A 19,966-nucleotide genomic window follows, 5' to 3' on the forward strand; every position below is an offset into this window, starting at 1 on the left:
TGCTCCCCAGGGAGAGATTACTGATATATGTGAGGGTATTAAAATCATGGTTGAAGTATTAATACCAAAAAATGTAAAGCGCTCCGAGCTAGATTTAGCGCTATAAAAGACACATATTATTATTATTCTCATCATCATACTGGATATTGCTGTTATTATGCCTCTCGAACAGCCTGTCATATCTGTAAAGATAATTACAGGTTACGATATCTAACCGTATAAAAGGGCAAAGTCGTACTACTCGATCTCATTAACGAGTTGCCAATCGAGTTGTGTTATTTCTGCATTATCACATTTTTCATTGGGGTTTGGTCCAGAACTCACGAGATTTTCAACAACACGGAAGTAACGTGTAATAAATGATGACTTGAATTGCATGACTACCTACCACCCCTCATTATTGTTGGAAAACTAAACGTTCCGCACTGACTAAAAATTAGTAATAATAATTAATAAAATTTTAGAAATGGCCAGAATTTTAACTTAGGTTCTATCTCATTTTTATTTTACAATTGCGATTGGTATAATTTTTTTTTAAACGGCCGTTATGGCTTCGTATATCGTCCGCAATTCACTGCAAATAGTTACGCAACTACGCACGTGTTTTTGGCAGCTGTACACTCAATCGGCACCGTTCGTGACTATTTGTGGAATTATCATTAATCAACATCGCCATATCACATCATCAACTTATATTGTGCCTTAAAACCCTAACAGCCGACATAATTGAAATGCACACACGATTTTTATCATTGAAAATTGAGAGAGTGGCCATGTTTGTGTTCTGCTGCTTCGCGTAAATCCCGCGCGGTGGCGCAACCGCGCGGAGTGGGGCCGATACGTCTAGCGGCAATATCGTTCTTGACTCCTTGAAAGGAATTGTCGCCCATAGGGCTGATCAGGTCAGGAAGGTCCGATGATTTTTTTCATCTAATAATTTCACTTTTCTCTTCCTACATTTGATTATCTATAACACGCGGATATATTTACTCTATTATCAATGCATCTAAATCTATTAAACTTCCTCAACCAGAGCGATTGTTTTGGCTATGTATATACGACGGGTATAGGTGAATCAATCCTTTCTATATCACGACGATGAAGACGCGTCTGTTCTTTATTATCTGCACAGTTTTGTTGCAACTGGGAAATTTATACAACACACAAACATCTGGAGCTGAAAGTAAGTTACTGCAGCCGCCATTACTCGATTTTGTGATTATATTTCAGTCAGATTTGCGAATTCGATGACGTTAGCTGTTTAATAATAGATTTACTACAGGCCCTAAATGTAACCTGACAAAACAACAAATATAAACACATCTGGTTGACTTAATTTCACATGAAGTTTGTATCTTGATGTCTGGTTTGATAAAAAACGAGTCGCTTATATAATCACCTCACTAACCAGGGGCGGAGTCAGACGTCTGAGTAGAGGGGTCAAGTGCAGTTTTTTCCCAGGTATCTCATATATTTCAATGAAAAATACATTCACCGTGTGCAGTGATTTCCGGCAGACGCCGCGAAACAGAAATCGATAAAGATTTGAATCATGGTTAATTTCATCATTAATATGATTCATGTTTATATTCATTTGTTTCAGTAATTTACGGGACGCCTCATTCTGCTCGAGATGCAAAACCCGACAATAAAACGCAAGGAGAAACGATTCGATATACTTGTAAAATAATTGGCAGAAATTCTACAGTATCATTCCAAGAGAAGAGAAACGGTTCGGAACAATGGTTAACAGTTCCAGACGACCAGCTTAACAAAACTAAAGACAAACAGAATGTTGAGTTGGTTGAGCTAAAATTCCAAGCAGATTTCAAACGACACAATGGATCTTCATTTAGATGTCTTGTAAATGAAAGCCCAACAGATCCGGAACCTATTCAGTTTGATCTGATCGTAGTTAAACGAACTGGTAAGTAACCGTTTGAGTTGCTTATTGAAATAATCAAATTATCTAGAACATTAACTTGCATTCTTGGTTTTCCTAGAAATATCATAGAGTCAAATTGAGCTGATAAAATGTCTGATATCTGGTGTTTGTAGAGTTCGTTTTTAGCCCATTTTGGACTTTAGTCCCAGCGGGCTAGTGCGTTCACTTTTCGTCCGTAGACGGGATCCAGTTATTTTGACGAAGTTTCAAGACTGGCAGCCATTGTTGTTCGCCAAAATCAGCACTTTTTCCACATTTTTCAAGTTTTTAAGGGAAATTTTGAAGAGACTTTTATCAATTATCGTGGTCTTTCGTAAATGTTTTCATCCCCCAAAGGGCCCATCAGCACGAGAAAAATTTGGCCGATAGGACTCAAGATGGTCGTCCTCTGACCTAGGCGCTACAAATATCAATCGATGTAGATTTTAATTGTGGTTAGTTCCATCATTAAATGATTGATCTCACTATCAGAAATAATCTGAACACGAAGCATGGGAGGGGTTCGATAGCCTCTAACACCCCACCCCCCCCCTCCTTGGATTTTCTTCTGATAAGTTATTCGAAGTTTGACCGAGTACTGTGCTGGGGAAGGCTATTTAATGTGTACTGTGCTATATATTTATATTCATTCGTTTCAGAAATCATTCCAATGCCAGATCTCAAAGGAAACCCCGACAGTAAAACACAAGGAGAAATTGTAAATTACACTTGTAAAATTGTCGGAAATTTTAATGCAACATTAACATTCCAAGAGAAGAGAAGAGCTTCAGAACAATGGGAAACAATTCCAGACGACAAGCTTCACAGAGCTAGCAAAAAGAATGTCCATTACGTTGTGCTAAAATTCCAAGCAGATTTCAAACTGCACAATGGAACGTCTTTTAGATGTCTAGTAAAGGAAAGCCCAACAGATCGGGAACCTATTCAGTTTGATCTAATCGTACTAGTTAATCGAACAGGTAAGTAACTGTTTGTATAGCGAATTGAATAAGTTAAACAATTTAGAACATTAAAACTTGCTTTCTTGGTTTTCCTACAAATATCAAAGAGTCAAATTGTGCCGATAAAATGTCCAATGTCTGGTGTTTGTTGTTTCATCCGTAGTTTCATTTTCTTTTAAAAATGTCCCTGGTCAAGTGCTGAACACATGCGGAGAATGGACGACCAATTTTTGAAAGTATTCTTTTAAAGAATCTCATGTAAATATCATCTGTTTCGACATCGAATTTACTTTTTTTTCACGCATTATTTTCGTTGGACCGCGGTTTGTTGCCTCCTCGTTGATGTATCTATTCCGTCCGTTCCTCCCGTACAAGAATAAATTTTGTGTCAACCATTTTACGGCTCTCAGTTTTAAGAGTCAGATTTCGTTGATTTCACTGTCTGGGCCCAGTTCCACACTTGTGAATTAAGAGTTGACTCAGAGTTAACTCATTGAAAATGAACTAAATTAACTCAAGTTAACGCTAACTCAGAACTGTGGAACTGGATGCTGAAGCACTGTTGTCTGACTGGCCACGCAGGAAGTATTCTTTATTAGGCGCCGCATTCATAAACGGATCTCATTTCGTGTTTGTTGTTCATTTTATGCGAAAAGGCACATCGATTTACAAATCAGCTATTTTGCGTTCCGGGTACTATACTTAGTTAACGCGAAGATCCAGCATAAGGTTTTCTAGAATTTTTGCACAGTCAAAAGAGTGAAAAAATTGCCTAACATCATTAACTTCATCAGGTGACGGGTGGAAACCAATGGCATTTACTGAAAAATAGTCTAGGAGGAGGTATGACATCATGTGACCAGTGATAGTTGATAACTATTAGGCGTTACTACGGTGTTAAATGCATATTTGTTCATTACGGAAAACACTTTTTTCCAGGCTACTTTGAAAGCAAAACCACACGCAGTGAAAGTTACTTTCAAAATGTAGTTTTTTTCTCTCATTTCAGATGATTCAAGTTCCACTCAAATCCCGACGACTGAAACCACTACATTCGGGTCAGTATTCATTTCGAGCTAAAAATGTCCGACGGAAAAGGTTCCTAGACGATGTACGGGTTCCTGTTGTTTCGTAACAACGGCTGATACTAGACTACGTATCACACTCTGCTTTGCGGTCTATGTGTTTTGTAAAAATAACTTGATTCGATATCTCGCTTGTCTCTGGTTTCCGAATAAGAATCACGTGCTGGTTGGTGTATTTATAATGCTGATGTTTAGATGTGTCGGGGTCAATGAAACTGGAATTGTAATAAAAACTGGAACATTCACTAATTATTCATGTCGTTTTCTACCATCAGCTGAAAATTTGGGAATAAAGGCAATCGCAAAATATGTGACATCGATGCCGCTACCACCAGCCCTGCTTTTGTTCAATTCTTCTCTGTTAATTAGTTTTTTGATTGTAAATTTCGTGCTTTTCATTCAGAGTTCGCCTGGTTACTACTGAAGAAAAGTTTCGCTCGAAAAACAAGGTCATTATGAATTTAACTTATAATATCAAACTTTCATGTGTAATATAGCCCCCGGATCCATCGCACAATTAATACCCACTTAACGTGGGGTAAAACAAAACAAACTTTGGAATAATTATATACATAAAATATAATTTTCATCACCTTAATATTTATTTATATATTCATTTTTTTTCTCAGACTGACCCAACCGTCCAACCTACACTGGGCCAGACTGACCGCACCACACATGACTGGACCATGACGATAGTTTACATCATTAGTGGAGTTATCGGTTTCCTCCTCATCATCGTTATTATCGTAGTCATCGTTTGCAGGTATTTTACTAAACTAACACGGTAGATTTCTGAAGAGATTATAACTATGTCTGATTGGACCGAAGTTCAATATCAAGGTCGATTGTAGAGCTCTATAACTAATGATAAGCGGTTGTCGTTAGTTCCAAGTCGAGTTTGTCGGTGACGTCATGTATAAATGATAACGTAACCGCGCGCGTGTCTACTTACTTCGAATCGAACATACACGACAAATGTTGCTATTATATTGTGGGCTTTCCTGACAAAATGGCTGATAACCAAAAAAACTAGTCACATTGGCTTTATGTCACAACAAATATCCGATAACGAACGTGATAAAGCATTTTGATTTTTTAATTGATCGGAAAACAGGTTTTCGTAAGGTAGGCCTACTGGCAGTACATTAAACTGTTCAAATTCCAATAAAAAATGTCGAAGTTCCAATTTTCTCTAATTATTCTTCAAAGTAATGACGACTTTGATAAACTCATAGGAATTGCAGAGACGGATCAATACACGAGCTTTTTATGCGCAGTTAACTCTTCTTTTTCAAGAGGTTTTTCTAGATGCGGGCTTTGCGGTAAATGATCTGAACAGTATGATCTCTGATCAAAATCTTACATTATTTCAACATTTCTTTCTCGCTCGATTTCTTCAGCGCAAAACTACCCATTTTTCAGACGCAGACGACTTTCCAGTGGAGATCGTGTGGACACTACACCCGAGTCTACAACACCGCAGCAACAAGTCGAGATGGTGTATGGAGTCAACGACGAGTTGAATGATGTCATAGATTCGGGTAACGAAACTGACATACCACACACCAGCAATCAGAAAGTTACTACAGATCCGTGCGTGGATACTGAGGCCACAAACAACAAATATACGACTCCTTATATGGATATGGGAGCAGGGGGAGACACGCATAGAGATCAGTTCTCGAATCCCGAACCTTTCGTGACGTATCATCAGTTAACGGAAGATACTGGTGAACCTGTGAAAGATGATATTCAACATTATTCTTACGCTTCTGTTGAATATACTCATGATCAATTTCCCTTAAGGGCTGCCACTGGACAAACAGTAACTGATTGTACATACACAAAACATACTAGGTTTTAATATATCGTTTCAATGGTTACAACATCTGCTAAATGAAATCGACTAAAACTACTTTATCGAAACAATAATTGATTTCACATTTAGCATATGATAATAGACCAGGTGTCTAGTTTGGTTTGAGTCTCTGACTTGTGCAGCAGACGGATGGGGTGTCAGATCCGTCCACATCACTGCACCACGCAACTGATGAACTGGGCTGTCCATAACATTCTCCCTTTAAAAAGGACATCACCAAGAAATATCGTTAATCTTTAGCAAATGTTTACTTTGGTCGAATTATATTCAAACTGTAAATTGAAATTCCAATGATTAATCTTCAAAAATTAATCTTAAAATCGTTACCTTAAATAGAGTGAGCATGAAGTCAAATAGTCATTTGTAGCTTAACTAGATTTTTTTTAGCAAGTATGAGCTTTGTCGAAAATTTGGTAATGTTTATAAGACAAGGAATGCTTTACGTAGATAAAAAAGATTTTCAACAAGGATAGACACAAAATAGATATAATTGTCGAACAGATATGTAAATTGATATAATATAGTATTATGTACAATCAGACTTTGTGCTGAAAAACCATCGTGAAAATTACAGCTGGCATCAACTGTGTGTAACGAATCACAAAAGAAGAGAAAGATAAAGATAGAAAAGTCACTTTTTATGTTAATAGTTCATTGGTTATCTCGCTTGCCGCAAACTCTTAACGTTTTTGGCATCGTTTGACAACTATGACGTCATGCCAATGCTAGTTAAATTGTTCGAAAGTCGTAGTAAAAATAACGCCGACGCTTCTCATTTTCGTAGTAACTACAAATTGAAACTCCGTTTACGTTAAATATTAGACACAGCTGAAAATGACTAAACATAATGTTTCGATTATCCCCATCAACAAAGCGTCGCCAGATTTATGATTTAATGGTCCACAAAAGTTATTTCATCACATATTTGCTCGTTAATTGCTACCAACATGCATGTATAACTGGCTTAGATTCAGAAATCTAAAAATGAAACTTCTGGGTATAACGAGGTCATGCGCCACTTAAATGTAGATATAGTCGTTCTGGGAAACCCAGAAATAATTTTGAAAAAATAAACGGCAACCCGAATTCGATTTTATTCTATCACGCCGTAACTCGTAAGTTTAAACACGGTTCACAACTCGAAAGTAAAACGGATCATAATAGCGACACGAATACGAATACGCTCCAAACATTTCCATGGTAAGAGGATGGAAAAAACGGTACTTAAAAATAATTACATAAACGTTAATTAAAGCATTTAAAACTTCATAAACTGAACTCACATTCTACCGCAGAGGTCTCGACATCTACCGCAGAGATTCAGAATTACGATTTAGACCGGACCTGGTACCAATTTCTGTCTACACACATACGTAGATTCAGACTGGTCCAAAATTTGGACCGAACCTGGTTCCTCTTTTAGAACCAAATTTAGACCGGTCTAAATTTCGTCTTGTGAACGCGCCCTTAGAATAAACCGAATTAGTCTTGGGTCTAACGACAACCGTTCCTGGTTATACTCCCAAGTAGGCATTTGGTCGGGAGCACTCGGAGATCTTCAGTGATGATGAAGAAATGCTTCGAAAATATTAACAGCAAGAAAAAGTATACAACGACAAAAACAATATTTATTATTTCCACAGAAAATCCGTGGACACACATTTCATGGGGTCGTGGGTGGTCGTGTACGTACGGAAGTGGATACGTAATGTCCTATCTATATGAGGTACAACCAAAAATTATCACGATTGATCAGGATTCGCAATTGAGATTCACTTGGGGTAAATTGATGAATATGTACGAACAAACTACATTTTATCAAAAAACGCATTTGTCTTTTTAGTTTTTATTAGGGATTTTTTCATGGTGTGGGTGGCATTTGACTTTCTTGAGAAACTAGTTTGTCGTGTGGTCTTAGGCTACCAACCGATGACTACTACGATCAACGTTCGTTATAACGCCAAACATACTTAATGTGGTCGCTCACTTAACGCCATCGTGTTTCAGAGAACAAATCTGCCAAATCCAACACAAACGAAAATTTTATTCTGTATGAGATGTCAATTTTGTTATAATGCGGTGTGTTCAATTGGTCCCAATAGTGGCATTTAAAGGACTTCTACTGTATATCCATACGACACTACTTTACGTGTTTGACTACATCTATATTATGAACATAAGTTAAATGAATCACATTTGACTAATGCCCTACCGTAGCAATTTGTTTCGAAGTTCGACGATAAGTAGATACTGTTACTTTTTTTATTGTGTCTACATTTTCCGAAGCTAACTTTCTATGAGTACATTTAAACGACTGTAAGACATCTCTAGAGAATGCTGAGCAGCAGGTTTGACTAGTTTGCCATCTTTAGGTAATACAAGTTATGAATCTGTCTTCAGTCTGGTAACCACGCCTATACCTATTAGATAACATCGTCCCGGGCATGAGACCATCGGTTGAAGAGTTCTTTTAATCTACTCAATTTTTGGCGGCTCGACTAAAATTGAATTTCGCTCGACACATATCGAACACTCGTTTGTTGGCGATGAAAGCCAAGAAAACCAGAAAACCTTGAGACGAATTCAACAAATTGAAGAAATACCAGAGATAATCGTTATTTACGAACGACGCTACGAACCCGACCACCCACGTGACCCCGGTCACTAAAGCCATCCGGTAGAAAATGAATGTGGTCGTTCTCTTCTGTTTGGCGTTAGATGATGAAGTGGACATCGCGGTAAATGACCGGTGAATGCGGTAAACTGTAGCTACGAATAGAATTATACTGACCAGATCGATAATACCGATCGGTAGAACGAACGCCATCAATAGGGAGAAACTGGAACTAAACCAACAAGTAACGGGGCTTCCGTAAACCGCACCGGAGTACTGAGTGGTATCTGTGTTGTGTAGGACGATACAGGGTCCGACAATGAGGAATGGAGAAAGCCAAACTGATAGTAGATAGTACAGTAACGTCTTAGGAGAATCGATCAGTTTACGAATAGTGGAAAATGTAAGGAACATGTGAATAGAAACAGCGGCCATAGACGCGAAAACAACCATCCAAATATAGTGTTTAACAGCGGCCATCGACACGCATAGTAATCGATTATCAACGCCGATCAGGCTGGAAATATGAAGGGTTTGAGCCACGGCGAGAGTTGTACAGAGATTGACGATGAGTTTACCGGGAAGAGTTCGCAGATCGGGAATATTCAAGTAGATTACGACCGTTATCACGAGACTGACGACGGACAGACAGCTACAGGTGAAGGTTATCAGAAAATCGCGATCGGAAAATAACGAACTGACCGTTATTTTGAAGTTTGAATTGTTTTGTCGTCTGCAAACCATGGCTCCTGTATCAGAATACACTCGCACGCAGTCGATGATTTTAGTGGAACATTTAGTCGATTTTACTATTCTCGTTTTTCTGTCGTCGCTGGTGATTCGAGAAATTCTGTAATATTTGAAAGACGGGTTGGACTGGGCTAGAAACGAGTTACTTCCGGTTTGGGTCATATTATTGTCTACGTCTGCCTCTGTATCGATGACGTCACAGCGAGTATTCTTAGTCAAACTCGTAGTCGACAACTCGTAACCGGAAATGGTCACCAGACTGCCATCATTACCGAATTGACACGTGATCATCGCCTCATATTTGCTCAAGATTGATTCCATAGTGACGTCACCGAGAAACTCTTCGTGATTGGTAAGCGTGAAGTCGCGTCTGTACAATGACGATTCATTGCTTAAAGATGATAAACTTCCTATTTCTGTAATCTTTGATTTATGGACATCGCCGCAGACTTTCACTTTGAAATACATCAATTCATACCCGAAGTTTTTCATAACAAATCGCTGAGTTTCGTTAAACGTAATAAAGAAAGAGAAATACACGCGTACGGATATTCTAGGCCATTCGTTCTCAACAAGCCGACAGACGGCGTTGTCTTCGACGGTATCAAGTCGACGGTATCCACGTAAACAGCCGTATCCGCAACATCTACGCGTTTCCTGGTCAAATATTTCATTCGTTTCCGAGCAGAGAAAGTCTTTCGGCGCCCACGTGATGACGGGCATTCCCGCAGTTCGAAATTCTACGCCGTTCGCGAGACTGAAATCGAGTAAGATGTTCAAACCGAATGTTTTTTGGCCGGTTAGATCATAGGTACAAACTAAGGTCGATTCGTTTAAAACGCTGTCACTCAGTTCACATTTCATGCAGTAATAATTACGGTATGTTTTCACCCGTCCACCGACTACAGCTGATATCGGGTTAAAAACCCGTCTGCATTTAGACCTTAAGTCTTGATCTGCTGACTCGTTGCAGTGTGACGTCACGGGTAGGTTACTGCGCATGCACGGCTGTAAAACCATGCGAACTTGCCTGTGATGCGCGTAAGATAAACGACAATCTTCGGGCAGTCGAACCTTTGCGGTATCGTCGCTTAAAGACGCGTTGTGCACGCTCGTGATGACGTCATCGATTCGTGTGGTGTTAGTGCACTGCAGGACGAGACTAGCCGGTTTGTATCGAGTGTCGTTGAACCCGTGACACATCGCGCAATACATATTCTTAAAGGGAAGCCAGTCGTCGATGTAGACGGGAATCGTCGTAGCTAGATTACTGGACGGCGATTCGCAATAGAGACGCACGTCTGAATTCAAGTCGAAATCACTCGGGCACCGACTGATCGCTATAAAACCCTTTGACTGATACGTCTCGATTCCGATTCCGTATATACAGTCGGTCCATTGAATTTGTTGTATCGTTTTGTTTCGTCTCAATTCGTCCGTGTCGCTTGATATGACGCACTTTCCAATCAGGTCACAACAGTTGTTGAACAGTCCGCAAGTACATAAATTAGCCAAACAACCCGTGACTGGACAAACTCGAACCAAATCCCCATCTTCATCTATTTGCTCTGATGCCACCTTGTAATCTCCGATCAATTGGTTGTTATTTATGTCGCCTCTTCCGGGTATTTTTCGACCAGGCATCCCACGTGTGATACCCGTTATCCCAGATTCGGGATTCGACATTCCAGATACGTTGAGACGCGATGAAACGATCTGAAATAATCGGGCTATAGTTACCTTTCATATAACATATAAACATATAACGAACTCCAGTTTTCTCCCTGCCAACAACCCTCGTCAATAAATGATCCTAAACTGTACTTCAAACGCAATTTATGCACAGATAAAGTCCAATATGACGCCATTCAGCGCCATCAAATTTTGGGTAAATTTGCAAAATCGAAATAAAAATTCGATGAAATTACAATTTCTTGTAACCGCGTGCTCCCAAATGACGACATGTTGAATGGCATGAACCGCGCGTAATAATCAGGCTATCAGGCTATTTTCCCTTCTTCCCTACCATAAACCCTCCATTGTGCGTTAAAGAATATTCCAGTTATCAAAAAGGCTTAATTAAACGAATCCGGAATTGACCAAACGTCTTTTCTTTACCGACGGTTTAAAAGAGTTTGTACTCGTATTAGCATGAGAGAATACAATATATAAATCTTTGGATCGTTAACATTTCCCTGTAAGATACAAAATGATTATTGAATTACACCAACCGACAAGCCATTTATAATTTACGCAATGAGAAATGACCAATTCGAAATTTTAGAACGGATCTTATTTGATCTTCGTTAAGAATTGTGTGAACGCTTGGTCCGTTCTATTTGATCACGGAATAAATCTCCAAACGAACTTTCTGTATCCAGTTCCAGAGTTCTAAAATTAATTCGACTCTTAAGTTAGAACATTGAAAATGAACTGATTTTAACTCTAAGTTAACTCTATCTCACAGCTGTGGACATGTGCTCTGAATAGTTAAGTGTGAAAAGCTGCTAAATATAGTTATTTCTTCCACGTAAATAAATTTAAAAAAAAAATTATTATTTTGTTCTGATGTTTCAACTGGATAATCCACCCATATTCAGAGAATTCTTCGAAAGTGAGATTGTGGGTGAAATAACTACAATCCAGACCGAAAATAGACTCGAATATCTGCAACCATGATAACCACGCTGCTAGTATCGAGGTTTCTATAAAAATGTACAAAGAGCAAGAGACTAAGAGAGAAAGAACAAGAGATTGCCAAGAGAGCAAAAAATATGTTTTCCATTATTCTTGTTTCTCTCGCAACTTCCTTTCAAGGGTGCGTTGCCTTTGGCCTTTGCTTGACCGTAGTAAAAATACCGTCTCAATTTTTGTTCTGTTTGTAAATATTCTTAACGTACTTTCTTATGAAATGAATTGAAATTAACGAATAGTTTAACTCGACTTACCGGTGCAGACGATCAGAAGAAGAAGAAGAAATCGACTTACGAAGGATTGGCGCGACATCTCAACCGTGCACAGAAAAGACTCGACTGCGAATCGTAAATGAAATTGAGCTGAACGATTCTCAACTTAGATTTATCGTGTTCGGATGAAACAAGAAGCCGAATGCGTGAATCAAAAACGGTTGGAAGTTTCAATGGACGTGTGTGATTTTAATTTCCTTTTATACACAAACGTTGAAATGCGCTCAATACTCATCTATATGAACATACATGACAGGTGTAACATTAATTCGGATATAATTTCACAAGATTCAATAGTAAGAGCTGATCACGCAGGGCGAAACCTCGTGAATATTTGTATGGGTTGTGATTTACTAATACTAAATGGCAGATCTCACGACGACAAAAATTGTGGCAAATACACATTTCGCCAGCCGAAAGGTAAATCGTTATGACGCAACGCTGGACTTCAATAGATCACCGATCATCATCTAAGACTCTTTGCGCACCGGAGAATGTCGGAAATTGTAAATAGGCTTAAATTACAGTACTATACTATTATATTACAGGTACCAAATCAACCAAAATTGTTCAAATTCAAAACCATTCAAATGTCAAAATAATCCTCTCTTTCATAATTGTTGTATATAAGCTCCGAATAAATGTTCTCAGTCAGTCAGTATACAGAACCCAGGTCTTGTTACGTCAGTCGTTCACCAACAGGCTGGCCGTTCTATTTTTACTGATCAACTCGTCTCCGAATCCGCTTCTTTATACAATACTAAATATCGATATGAAATCTAATCGTGAACGCAATAAACGAGGACTAGGATTGACGAAATCCAGTAAATAAACAATATAACGCTGCATCTATATTCACGTAGTCACGTTCGAATCCGATCCGTTGAAACCGTTTCCTTTTTCCAAAACGTTACGATTCAAATTTCTCGAATCGATTAATGTTCTTACGAGATAAAGAATAATTCAAGCAATGCGTATTTTTAAGTAATCATCTCAAGTCGATTTAATCGATTTCTAAAAATCCGGTTTAGTTACTGTTTATTCAACTCACGAAAAATACCAGACCACCTGATATCTCTACTTTTAGTGGTTTTTCACATAAATTGAAAATAATTTGACATTAGAAATAGTAGTTTAATTGGAAATGAACCAGAAATTCTTCTATTTTTTTAAGAATAGTTTGATAAATTTCTGGAGTTGTTGGGAATAGAAACTACTCTCAAATAGGAGATGGAGTCCAGTTTGAAAATAGGGGAAAATTAGCTTTTCGACTTCGAAAATAGAAATTTATATGAAAATAACCTATAATTTCAACCGATTTTGAGAGGTTCTTTTTGATATTTTTGGTGAAGCTCTTTAAATAGTAAAAACTACTCTCAAATAGTATTCGTTGTCAGATATGCAAACTAAATCAGTTCGATCATACAGATCTGAGCAAATGTATTTTTTTCAGTAAACCTTAATCGTTTGTGCTAAATATATGCGTCTTAGAAAGTGGTCCAATCTAGACTTACATTGACTGGTAACGCTTTATGACGGTTTCTTTTTCCTACGAAAATATTGAACAAACTTCTGTTTACTTTTTTGAAAACAGTTTTTTAATTTCAAGCGTAAACAACAACTACATAATAACTAAACACACAAATCATCGATTCTGTAATTCTAGTTTTAGTTCAGTAGAGCGCGGTTCATTAGTTCAAACGAAATTTACCGAATACATATTTCGTTGCCTATTTAGCTACTTCTCGTCATTGTTTCGTTACGGGTTCGAACCCGGAATCCGGTGCAGATCGTGGACGGGTCTTGTTTCCCTGAACAGCAGGAAGAATGTTTATCTCATTATCAATGAAAAGTAGGTATCCAAAAATGCATGATAGAAATAGGATATTGGTGATAGTTTGGACAGAGCCATAAAGACTGTTGAATCAGTAAGGTCAGTCGGATCCTCAGCCAGGCAGGGCATCATTATATATAAGAAACTGAGTGGTGATAAAAGTCGAACCTCTTTTTGGAACTGGATCGTGACTGGACGAGATAGGACGGACTGACAACTTGTTCTCGGAAACGTTTTTTTAGCTTGATTGTTCAGTGCTCAACGCTCATTGTTGCTCGTTTAAGATCCATGCTTATTATAACGATGGTAGATTATAAAGGTACAAACTGATGTTCGAGCAAAGTTGCATGCAGGTTTTAAGCCGTCGACCTAGGTACAACAATATTTTAGCCACGGTCAGTGATAACAATATGATTCGATTTTCGGATAAGTGTTTACACTGGAAGTCCATTTGTCGATGTCTTCAATGAATGAAATAGATATTTTAAACAGAAATGAACGAAGCGTATTAGCTCAATCTACGGGCTTCGCATAATGCCCTTTGGCTCATCGTACATTTTCGGTTTTTGCCAAGGGCAACGTCTTCTTCTTACGAACTAGCGCTTTGCGATAAACCACAATCCAGTCTCAGGACAACTCAACACAGCTGCTGGGCTGTGTGGTAATCAAGAATTTGATTCTAACAATGATGGATCTTCCTTTTAGTGCCCTGAGGTAAGAAATTGGTGAGCTTTTGTCATAATCCAGTAAAAATGTTAGTAAACTCGTGACAGTGACCAATAGTGACAAAATAAAGCATTTTTTGATTCTGACGTTGGTCTTTAATTTGTTTCACAAATTATAGGGCAAACTTTTCAATATCATGTTGCCACACGTACGTAGCATACATGCTTTACAAGCAACATTTCCCAGCAAGGGAAGGGCAACAACTCTGGTCTAAAGAGAAAAACCAATACGTTCCCCACTGGCTGTTGCACAGGCATTTAATTCCTCTCTTTTGAAAGTCAACTTCTGAAAAAAAAAACACGAAGCGTTAAATGGAATTGAAAACAGTATGAAAAATAATTTAATCTGATTGCATGTGTGAACCCGATGATTTTCAAGAATTACCTTCATTTGCGGCGGTAATCGCTCCAATGACCATAAACAAGGCCAAGGCGATGAACAGAGTTTTAGTGAACATACTGAAATACGTTACAGTGTTACATAAGATAAAAAAGAGTAACAAATTCATAGTTCCTGTGATGAAATACGGGATCAGTCGAAATGAGTGAACTAAAACCTCACAACTCAAAAACTGACCAAAAACAATTATGGGAGAACTGGATCCGCAGTCAAATAGCCGATTCAACTGAAGTGGGTCAGAATCAGATAGAACTCACGCTACTTGTGAAATTGGAACCGTGAACCATTTCAGTAGCGAATGATAAAACACACCAGAAAATTAATTGGTTACAAATCGCGGAGCTGTACATACCTTGTCGTGTGAATCGAGCAAACAATATTATACAGTATAAAATGCCATTCTTATACATTTTCAAACCATTCATATTCCCCCTGACAAATCATGTGATTTATCATCATAATTACTTGTGAACAGAGAACTGCACGTAGAGCCTTGCGTCATTAAACACTCTAGAATTAGCGATCAGAAAGTGAAAATTCAAACTCCACACAGTAGCTGCCTTATGCGGTAATCTATTTGTTTCTTACAATGGGGGATCTACCTTTTAGGGCCCTCTTGGTTTACCCCTGACTTAAGAAAATTCACGATTCTGACAATTGGGATCATAAATGGACTATACGTATTTCAATGACTTTACATAAACTATTAGTATGGATTATATACTTCTAACCGATGTTACCGATATTTCAATGAAAAAGCAATATGTATCCGACATTAGACTGAGCAGATTATCTCGGACTGATATCATTAATCGCCGTTACTTATTCAAATATCCATAAATGAGATTTCAGAATACTATTAATAATCCTATACAATGCATGATTTTGACCAATCATTATCCGTCGTTTAGTGATATCAGATTATGAACGGATTATATAATATTCAACTACTCGGCGTCAACCATTAATACGGATTATATTTCATAGGCCGTTGATTTGATAGATATTATTTATGCATCCGACTAAGTAGCTGATTATTCTAGACTGATATCACCAATCATACTTTATATAACTAATCATACTTTACATAACATATCTCACTATCCACAGGTCTATACATTGTTTGATATGAACGATTTCCACAATCGACGACTAATCTCGAGTTGAGACATCGAACAAGACTTTCGTTTGACTGATCGTTGACCTATAAATTCAACTTTATACCCTCTTCTACCCCCTTACATTCTGACCCTAGATATAGATAAAATCAGCCGGGCGCGACGCAAATTCAAACAAGAGGACCATACGGTACATATTTTCGAAGATAGTGTTTTAAATTGAGTAAATAGTAGTGAGTGGATGCATGAGGGGAGATGTCAGTTTTTATCAGCGAAAACTAATTCACGTTTCCAACAAAGAATTGATGATTAGTTCCCTAAAGACATAATAGTGTTCTTATTTTAGTTTATTTCAATGAGAAGATCTATTTCGATAATGAAATGCGTGGCTGGCGATGTACTGTACTGGTAATAGCACATAGGCCTAATCTGCCTTCCCTACAAAACATAGTGTAATCGCCCAACCATACATAACCCATCCTCGTTTCGATGATGGTATAGTCCACACAATAAGCCAATGAAGCCAGTGTTCTCGCTGTGTGTGAGATGTTTTAATGAATGAATGGAGTTCATGTGACAGACACTACTACTGAGTGGTAGTTTTAATTACGGAAAAGAACACGTGATAACACAAGAATGCACTTAAATTGGCTCCAAAAATCCTCAAAACTTCTCCCTTTGAGCTTCACGCCTGATGTGTTCGTTATTATATCTTTTTTTCTTCTACGCGCGCCGTACAGTTTATTTTTCGTCAATCTGGGTCGGCTTGTGTTAGCCTCGCTATGTGTATACAGCACTGCTGTCTCTAGCCCCCTACATGTGCTAACTCGAGGTATTCCCGATAGTACAACATCTTCGCATTACCGCTTATTTTCATGGAGAAAATCCCTCACTCGCAATGCTTTCAAAAAATAAAATCCGGGCTAGCGACAGACATACCCTGCACAGACAACCCTTTCGATCCTCTCCAGTGTAAACCACGAACTGCGCAGTTTCCATGCACTACTTACAAATGTATTAGTACGCGAGCACCTGTGAGGATAGTGATGGGGATAACACTTCAGTGCTGAGTAAAACCGATATAGACAATTCACTGACAGGTAGGCCCTTCATGCGCCTCAAAAATTTCCATAATTCATCATTATTTTGGAAACCTCACTACATGATAGTAATAGCTAGGATCATGGATACAGGCAAATGTCGCGTTACAGACAATTGTTTATCGGATTATCAGTTCTATATAATACAGCATTATGGGACTATATTCATGGCAGTAGAGATACTATGTATGGGTGTTTTTCGGTGAGCGGCGGGATTTTCACAAGCGACGATGCCTATATGTTCCTCGACCATAAACATGAGAACAATACATTTCAAAGATAAAAACTTATGATTTGGAATCAATTACTATTTTTACATTAAATTTTTATTCAAAAGCACTTCTCGAATATTTTTGTAATCAAAAGTATCAACCTATCAACGATATTTGCTTTTCAGTTTGGGGCTGCTTTTTGTCACCAGTTTATGCTGCATTCATCATCGATCAGAATGAAAATATTTATATCGTGAAGAAAAGAATCAAAAGTAGAACTTGGAATTACATTCAAAATGATTTTCAAAATAAAAGCGAATCGTATAAAAAGTAACACAACTACTATCCATTGGATTAGGGCGCACTCAAAAACGTAGGAAGTTGATTTACCTCCGTAAAACTCATTACAATATTCATCCGCTCACCCAGTTGTGGATTACACGTAAACCTGATATACACACGCCTTCTAAAGCGTGAGATGCACTTTTGATTAGATGAACCAATAATGACACATACATGTATGTACCGATATACTACATTTTGTGATTTATATAACGAAAAATTTTTAATCACAGGCAAAAAGTCGATAAACATCCATTGAGTTTATTAAGGAACTTGGTCAGGGTTTTTTTATTCTAATATTGGGTAAATTACATATTTGGATGCAAAAGCCTTAAGTAGAAGAATATGAAACGTGGTTTCTGTATTGTAGGTGGCGCTACTGGAAAACTTAAGAAATTACCTTGTAAAATAGTATTTGTTCGATGATTACAGATGCTGAACTGATATTATAAATTGCACTCAACTTTTTAGAACACGAGAGAGGTCACCTGTCTTAGAAAACTAAACAATTGACTATAATATATTTAAGAATATAAATGAAACCAGTTTATTGATTATCAAGTTACGATTGTTTCGAATTCTAAACTCTAAATCTCAACTCTACCCCCACTCACTCCACTAGTTACATATATCATTACACGGACGTGCGGGTAATTACTGTCATACATCACGTGATTAAACAGATAAAACGTGTTCAATCACCACAACTAGATTATCAATGATAAAAATGAAAAAAATGCATTTTTGAAATTTTGACGGTATGGAAAGATTATTCGGCGAAATTTTCAAACCTTAAAACGATAAATAAAGAAACTTTAAGACTTGAATATGTGGTTTAAAGTTATCGGCATCTGTCACAGTCCGTTAGAACATTTTTTCGATGATCAATTTTGATTATGTTTTGATAAAAGCTAAATCATGATTTTCCAAGCATTTAGTTGGTACATACGCTATCAGTGGAATAGTGTTTCTTCAAAAAGATCCCGCCGAACAAGACCTAACACGCCACATTCAGATAGATACATGCGCTTCACTTAGCTTCAACTCAGTTATTATATTGACTGAAGAGTGAATTGTCGAAACAGATATTGATCGGGATGCCAGACGGGTTTGCAATGAATTTAACGTTTATACAGATAGATTTCAGATTATATCCTGGAAAGGATCCAATGAAAACTCGTCCTCAAATTTACGACGGATGGAACAGCACCAGTGAACCTATAGCTCTTATACGAGAACAAACCGGGCATCCACCTTCATCGTTTTATACTAAAACCAATAAAGCACGTTTTGCGTTCATTTCAAATAGATGGTCGTTTACGTCGCAGTTACTCGTGCAAGTTTACAAAATATGAGATTGGAACATCTCTAACCCGTTAATTCAAGTCTATAATAAATCAGGACTGCTCACTACAATTGATGGAATACCACATATAGTAACTCAGTCTAAACACTTATACTGCTGGTCTACCACAGTCGATGTTCTGCAGTACGTCGTCTTTAACTGGACACGTGATCTCGTCTCGTCACCAGGTGTCGTTGGGTTATATAAACAGGAAGGGTTACGTATTGTGAGAACTGATATTTTACTCAGTTTTAACCATCTTAAATCTCTGTGTGTAAAATCAGACGGATTTCTCGTGATTCTGTGCGTTCTAACGACATCGGATTTTTTAAGATCGAATTTGAAAATAGAATTTGAAGTGAAATCAATGACAATATCAGACGTCTACGTCAACAAGCCATGGATATCGGTAAGTTTTGTATAACGGTTTTTTTCAAATTAATTTTGATTAATAGTATTAATTTAGATTTTGATTATCATCTTGACGCATTTGAAATCTGCCATAAACACGTTACGTTAATTTTTGACAAATCCATGAAATAAACGGATAATGAATACCATAGTAACAATGAACTCTCATTTGTCATTATGTCAACTACCCACTGGTTAACACTAGCGAAACCTCGAACGTTTGGTCCAATAAATACATGTTTACACAAACTAATTTATAATTACTTGGAGAATTGCAACTCCTCAAAATATCATCG

The 19,966-nt window shown here is 37.8% G+C and overlaps 2 protein-coding genes across 2 annotated transcripts; one reads left to right on the plus strand and one right to left on the minus strand.

Moving 5' to 3' along the window:
- Positions 1-1,075: 1,075 nt before the first annotated feature.
- On the plus strand, positions 1,076-6,176 carry LOC141911117 (uncharacterized). Its single transcript, XM_074802079.1, has 7 exons — positions 1,076-1,183; positions 1,604-1,927; positions 2,584-2,904; positions 3,896-3,944; positions 4,375-4,420; positions 4,601-4,737; positions 5,397-6,176. Exons 1-7 carry the CDS (start codon positions 1,099-1,101, stop codon positions 5,836-5,838), a joined length of 1,404 nt encoding a protein of 467 aa, XP_074658180.1. The 5' UTR covers positions 1,076-1,098; the 3' UTR covers positions 5,839-6,176.
- A 2,156-nt stretch (positions 6,177-8,332) lies between these two features.
- LOC141910478 (uncharacterized) lies at positions 8,333-10,903 on the minus strand. Its single transcript, XM_074801170.1, has one exon. It carries the CDS (start codon positions 10,901-10,903, stop codon positions 8,333-8,335), a length of 2,571 nt encoding a protein of 856 aa, XP_074657271.1.
- Between the last annotated feature and the right edge of the window lie 9,063 nt (positions 10,904-19,966).

This window comes from Tubulanus polymorphus, chromosome 9, assembly GCF_964204645.1.
Source record: "Tubulanus polymorphus chromosome 9, tnTubPoly1.2, whole genome shotgun sequence".
NCBI lineage: Eukaryota > Metazoa > Nemertea > Palaeonemertea > Tubulaniformes > Tubulanidae > Tubulanus > Tubulanus polymorphus.